Source organism: Thunnus thynnus, chromosome 2 (genome assembly GCF_963924715.1).
Source record: "Thunnus thynnus chromosome 2, fThuThy2.1, whole genome shotgun sequence".
Classification (NCBI taxonomy): Eukaryota; Metazoa; Chordata; class Actinopteri; order Scombriformes; family Scombridae; genus Thunnus; species Thunnus thynnus.
This window is the reverse complement of record NC_089518.1, coordinates 29,849,097-29,856,270: the sequence shown is the minus strand read 5'-3', so window position 1 is coordinate 29,856,270 and position 7,174 is coordinate 29,849,097. Positions and strand designations below refer to the sequence as shown.

Genomic DNA, 7,174 nt, shown 5'->3' with positions numbered 1-7,174 from the left:
ATTTCTAATTTTATTTGTCTTAACAGAAAATATTTGGAGTGACACAAAAATGTTTTGTCTTTATATTCAGAGATCAGTTAGTAGACCAGCTACTATAAACATCATTCACATTTTGTCCAGAGATTTAAACCATTATGTGCTATTTGCTGATTTACACATTTCACTTACTATATAGTCATTGTTTCATTAAAATCTTAAATCAGCTCTCTAAACATCTTACAAAAAGCAGTTGTTTTCAGAGCAGTTGGTTCAAACTGCATTGTCTCAACCAGTAGTTTGTGCATTCAAGTTATTTGGGAAGGATAGTTGATATACAGCACACCTCTGACTTCAAAATACTGTTTACATCAACTTTCAGGTGGTAAGTAGAGCTTGGGATCCTAACATTTACCAGCGAGTTTGTCACCATAAAGAAAATAAGGACAAAACAGAAAGAAAATAGAAAAAAAAGAGAAAGAGATTCATTTATACAGCCATGACTCTTGCCTTAGACCATCAAGTGTTTCTGAAAGTCATTCCTACTTGATTTAAACGTAAGTACATCAATCAGTCACTGAAAACAACAGCTGCAGTACATGTAAGAACAGGTGTTTTTCACACATTCTTTGTGTCTCTGTTTTTCTCTCGAGCCTGTTGCTGCTGCTTCCTGATGAGTATTTGTTCAGTTGCACCTTCAGGGTAAACACTTAAAAGGAAAAACAGTCTTCTGAAATAAGCTATCTGCATCAGAATCAGGATCTAAACTAAAATACATGGCTTGCCATGGTTTGAAATCCTGTATTAGGCTCGTATTAAAAGGATGAAGTGTGCAATCCCCTCCAAAAATGTTTTAGGATCTACATACAAAATCCTATATCCATAAAAAAATAATAAGTTGTGTCTGACATGAGAGATAACTCCTTAAAATGGCATCTTCTCCTTCTACCTCATTAAAAATATCCAGAATCTATGAATATGCAAATATTTTTCATTTCAAAAGATTAACTGCTGGACACAAAATGTCTCCTACTTCACCAATATATATATATATATATATATATATATATATATATATATATATATATATATATATATACACACAAGTTGTACACTGGACCTCGATTGGCTGCAAACTAGATGTGACTTGTGTCACATATCGTGCTTGTTTCCCCCTTCACCAGAAGAATGTAAAAATATACTTCTGGTGTCAAACTCTGCACATACATCATTCTGCACAGCTGAAGGAACAAGAAAAAAATATTTTTGACTGATGGGGAACTTTAAGTGAAACAGACTCACTACTACTGAGTTATGGCTATTTAAATTGATTTATATTGTTGTTGTGCCACCTACTGGAAAGATACATTTGTTACAATTGGACAATGTTCAACTCATGATTCAGGAGTTATGAGCTAAAATGTAGAGTGTTCTATAAATGGCCACATGGTGGGACCATTGGATTGAGATCTGCACCTGAAGTTGCACCAAATTTTAAAATTGTTTGAGACATCCTACTAACTAACATAGAGAGACAAACAAACCGATGGGACTTAAACATAACCTCCTTATAACAGCAGCAAGTGTTTGAATGCTGCACACAGTCAAATTGTAACAATCATTCATGTGGGAATAAAATTATTTTGGATCTTAAATGGATTAGTTTCTTGGAGAATGTAGCTTTAGACCTGATTCCATCTCCGGAGCCTCCATCTTTTCTCTGTTCATCATCACATTCATTACCATGATAAGAAAAACAGACTCACAATGAAAATAATCTTTAAAACATTATAAACTCCAGGTACAGCTCACTCCAGTCCATGAAGCAGTGCAATAATACAACTGTCCATAATCCCGTCACAGGTACAGCGTGATGGTCCTGCGTTATGGGTGTGAGTGTGTTTGTGATTGTACCATGTCTGTGGGAGGTGGGGGTGGGGGTGGGGGTGGGACAGGATACACAGGGACGTTATATTCTGTATATACAGGGGGAAGATCATCAGGCTTGAATCCCAGCTGAAACACACAGAAAGGCAAAGATAAAGTCAAACACAAAGAAAATGCACATTGAAGTAGATGTTATGTCGTGTTTTTTGCAGGAGAGTTTGGTTTTATGACAAGTCACCAACATTGTTTGGGAGAGTAAAAATATCAGATTTCTTTCCAAATTCCATTCTAGCACTTTTGGAGACGTAACTTGTTGGTAAAATATCATTTTAAATATGTGTTACGGAGGATGTAAGAGCATCATTTTTGAGATAATGAAAATGAACAAATGTGAACCAAGAAAGTGCAAATTTACAGTCAAATTTTTCTTCAATGAATCCCCAAGTGCTCACATGAGGAAATATAACATATTTACAAAGAATAATGACCAACAAAATATCTGGTAGTTATAAATATTACACAATATAAAAACAGAGATCTTTTATATTGATAAGATGGGAGGAAGAACTCATCAGAAGTTAGAAAACAGCAGCGCTCACAGAAAACGATTTTCCACATCAGTCACATCTTCAGTGGGTCATATGCAATTTCCTGAGAATGCACTAACAGTGACGCAGTTTCAGAATTGTTAAGATCTTCTCTATATTTCTTATCATGATAGACGCAGGAGGAAGTTCAATTATCTCTCCTTATAGCTGCCATATAGATACTTTCAGGTCAACCATATTACTAATTCATGGAGTAGCAGTTAAAATGGCAACACTGATTCCTCGTGACAGGAAGTGATAAGTGCAAAATAAGATGTGACACTATCTGATGCATCCAAGTTTTGGGGTCCATCACTGACTGGCTTTGTTTTAGAGTTACCTCGTTATAGGCAGGTGGGGGGCCAGAGAAGACTTCAGCGCTGTATCGTGGTGGTGTGTGGAATTCCTCGCTGTATCGAGGCACGCCGAGTTGGTCTTCACTGTCCTGCTGCGACCTGTTGCTATGGAAGGGTATGAAATATATCGAAGGCGGCCACCCGTCAATATCGTTGCGCCTTATTGCCTCCCTCGCAATCTGCTCCTCCCTTAGGCGAGTGCACGCCCTGCAGAAGGTGGTGCAGAACATGATGGAAAGGCCCATGCCCAGGAAGCCCAGGAAGATCCTTGAAGAGGAGGAGGAGGAGGAGGAGGAGAAAGATGGAGATGGGTGCAACACAGGAGAAGACAGGGAGAAATGATGGATAGGATAGATATGTTGTTGTTTTTTGTCTTTTTTATTCAGAAAGCCATTTTTTGCTCATATTTTGAAGTGTTTGCATCATAATGATTTAAATATGATTTAAGTTTAGACATAAAAAGAAATGTGTCTTACTCTAGAATGGGAATCTCACTGAAGGGCATCCTTAAAGCTGTGTAAATCAACTCAAGATGGATCAAAATGAAGGTGGAGTCAGAAACCTGAACCCAAACACAACGGCAACCTGGAGGTGAAATAGGCAAAACATCAATTAAACACTTTATTGATATTAAAAAAAACATCTAATCTCTCTCTTTCTTTAATTACGTTAATATACTTTATAGATGATTGCTTTGTTAAAATGTTTTTAGGCGGACCCATGTTGATGCCTTATAGAACAAGTTTCAACATCTTTCTTCTTCAATCAACAGGAAAACATACTTTGAACTCATAAATGTTTTGTCATAGACAGAGATAACAGTCTTATAGAAGTAGATTGTTCATAGAGTCCAACTTACTCGTCTGTCCTGCAGTAATCTCACATGGTTCACAGTCATTCTTCAGTACAGTTTACCGGCACTTGGTGTTATTACGCAATGATCTTGTGATCAAATTTTATCACATATGCTTGGAAACTTATCTAGTGATTGTAATCACCTTATTTTGAACTCTTAGATGAGTCATTGTGGAGCGCAGTGATAAAACTGAATGATTTCAATTTTCGTCATCTGTTCCGTGATGTCTGCTATTTCATGTGAAATGGAGAAAATAACAATGTAGTGTTCATATGTGCAGTTATTAAACACCTCACATATTAAGTCTCATCAACATCTAACAGGAGCAACTTAATAATCTGCAATTTATTCCTAATTAAATGTATCCACAATGTGAAAATAATTCCCACTAAGGTAGAAAAACATCATAGATGTTAATATGAAAGTTATAGACATTGTCGAACTGAAGCATTTACATTCTTGGCATTTTTTAACAACTCGATTAACACAATTTCAAAATATGTCATGTATAAATGTATTTGGAAATGATGCCCTTCATTATGTGTATCTTTCTTTAAATATTTATCAGTTTATGTCTAGAACAAACCATTTATCTCAAAATTTGGGTGATTTTAATTTTTTTTTTTTTGATAAACTGTGTTGAGAACAATCCCTTATTTCTACTGGTTTATTAAGCATTGAATGGTTTTTGATCTGCTGTATGTTATGAACCATCCAGACCTCTCAGGTTGTCTGGGATTCGTCTGCTTTCCGTCCCCACAGTCAAAACTTAACATGGAGAAGCAGCACTGAGTTTTTATGCAACAAACTTCCAGAAAACTCCTTCCTATACTAGAAACTACATGTTCTTTTTGCCACTGCCTTTCATTAAATCAAATTTGGGGCTTTTTTATTCATATCTCATACTGCACTGTAATTTATTTGACTTTAGCTTAATTTTGTCTGTAATTCTGTTTAAATGTGTCATGTTTATAATGTCTTGTGTTTCTTTTACATTTTGTTTTTACACCTTTTATGATTAATGTACAGCACATTGCCTTGTTCAAAGGTGCAAAATGCCTTGCTCTATTTCTTAAGCTACATTTACAACACATCTGATTATCTGAAAAATTAATGGTAACAAAGCTGTTAAAAAGTTGACATTTTGGAGATTCATGGTTTTCACCAGACAGCAATTAAATTATACTGATTGAGAATGACAATCAGCAGCAATATATTCCTATCTTGACCAACAGGGATTCTTTATATGCTATTAGTCAGCAGTTATTGGGTACGAGCAACGCCCTTGAATCACAAAATGATGACAGTAAATCACTAGTTATGTAATGTAATGTACATCACAGGTGTGAACAGGGTTAAAATACCAGAAAAGAAAGAAACTGCCGGTACATTTTGGCTTAAGTTCTGCTCGTCAGGTAGAAATTAAAAGGAACTGTGTGGCTCTGTGACAAAGTGCATCACAGGTTTTGATCAAAGTTATATGTAAGTTATAAGTTTGATGTAAGTTATAAGCCTCTAGGGGTTTTCTAAATCTCACCTGCACAATTTGTTTCCTCTCTTTTGTTGTGTTGTTTTTATGCCGTTTTGTTTTTACTGTGCAAATAAATAAATTAAAATATATATATATATATATATATATATATCAAGATTTAACATACGCTAACATCAGCTCAGAAAACAAATCACAAGAGAATTATCACAAAATTGACTAAACTTTCACCTGCCACCAGGGCTGTTAAGTGGATAACGTGCTCCACATGATGTTGCATCGGTATTTATAGGAAGATAAAAACTTTATACATACGATGTGGTCTAGTCTGACCGCTCTTTACATGCCGAATAGATTAATTAACAAAATGAAGCAAACAAAATCACGAGAAGTAGGTGAGGTCAAAATTCACCACATAGTTGTTCAGTGAGCTCAAAGGCAAACAGCAGTCAGGAGGAACAGGGGCCAGGTCTGAACAGCTCTTTGACGTTTTTACTTTGGTATATTTCATAACAACATTATCAGTTGTCAGTGAGTTTCATCAAGATGAATATAAGGGTTAACAAAAGCAGATATATATATATATTTGAGGTGCTTACCTTCAGTCCAGAGACAGCTCTCCTCAGGTGTAGCACTGGGAGGGAAAATCTCACGGGAGCAGAGTGCAGTTTCTATTGTGGGTGTGCTGCTGAGGGGGTGGTGTGTGTGTGTGTGTGTGTGTGTGTGTGTGTGTGTGTGTGCGCAAGTGTGGGTGCAAAGCCAATCATGTATATCAACCCCTGCACACCTTAAAATATTGAAGAATTGTTTTAATAAATGCTTAACCTATAGTATAGAGCTATTTGTATGCATATATGCTCACATATATAAATGCATGTGTGTTTTATCAGTTGGACAGTGTGTTTTATTGGTTTGTGCTAAAGGTCCATCAGAAGAGTTTATGGCAGCATTAGACGTTTCAAAGTAACAGCTACCGTTGACTAAGAGGCCTCAGCTGAGACATGAGGACTTGAGCCTGTTTCCCATTAACTGAAATCAAGAGCAATAAATCCCTCAGGTTCCTTAGTGTTCACATAAGCATATAGAGTTAACGTAAAGCGACAGGTGAAGACACCATTCTCCCATTTTTCAACTCAGACAGACAGACTGAACACTTTGTCCTCCCAACTCAAACAGTAGACAGATGTTTGCATGAGAACCCACGTGAGATCTGTTGGAAAAAAATCTATAAAAAAAAATGAAAACATCTTTTAGCTTAGTCAGGGTCAAAGGATTGATTCATGGGATAACAACACTTACATCTGATGTTATATGACTGATGTATTTTCTTGTTTTTTCTCTCATAAAATTCCTTGTTTTTCACAGGGGCGCTGCCATTTTTAACCAGGACAACAGAGCCTGGATCAGGTTTAAACACAAATGCTCCTCAAGTATTTCAGCCATCTGCTCGAATTTGTTTTTTATTGTGTGTGTGACTGAACTGAAACACAGATAACCCAAAATGAGTATGAGAATACTCCACAAGCCAGGAAATGTAATTTCTACTATTGCCAAACGTATGACCTGTTGATCAGAGGAGTGAAAAGGTACAAAGGTTGCATCCATATAAGGGCTAAACATGTAAGGTTTACACATATTACTAGAAGGGATTTGTGAGTGGTAGGGCAAATAAATGCAAATGGAACCAAAAGGACCAGTGTGTAACACTTAGTGGCATCTAGCAGTGAGGTACAGATTGCAACCAACTGAATACCCCTCCCCCTCCCTTTCCAAGCATGTAGGAACGGTGGCAGAAAAACTCGCAAAAAAAACATGAGAGGCCCTCTCTAGAGCCAGTGTTTGGCTTGTCTGTTCTGGGCTACTGTAGAAACATGGAGGTGCAACATGGCAGTCTCTGTGGAAGGGGACCCACTCCCTATGTAGATATATAGGGCTCATTCTAAGGTAACAAAAACAAGATTCTTATTTTCATGGGATTATACACTGATTAAAACATACTTATGCATTTTATATTCCACTTATG

At 36.6% G+C, this 7,174-nt stretch overlaps 1 protein-coding gene across 1 annotated transcript; it reads right to left on the bottom strand.

Annotated features, from left to right (window-relative positions):
* On the bottom strand, nucleotides 1-5,864 carry si:dkey-283b1.6 (uncharacterized). Its single transcript, XM_067615440.1, has 4 exons — nucleotides 5,751-5,864; nucleotides 3,283-3,391; nucleotides 2,791-3,073; nucleotides 1-1,992 (listed from the first exon to the last, which is right to left on the bottom strand). The coding sequence occupies exons 2-4, from the start codon at nucleotides 3,309-3,311 to the stop codon at nucleotides 1,861-1,863; spliced, it is 444 nt and encodes a 147-aa protein (XP_067471541.1). The 5' UTR covers nucleotides 3,312-3,391; nucleotides 5,751-5,864; the 3' UTR covers nucleotides 1-1,860.
* Between the last annotated feature and the right edge of the window lie 1,310 nt (nucleotides 5,865-7,174).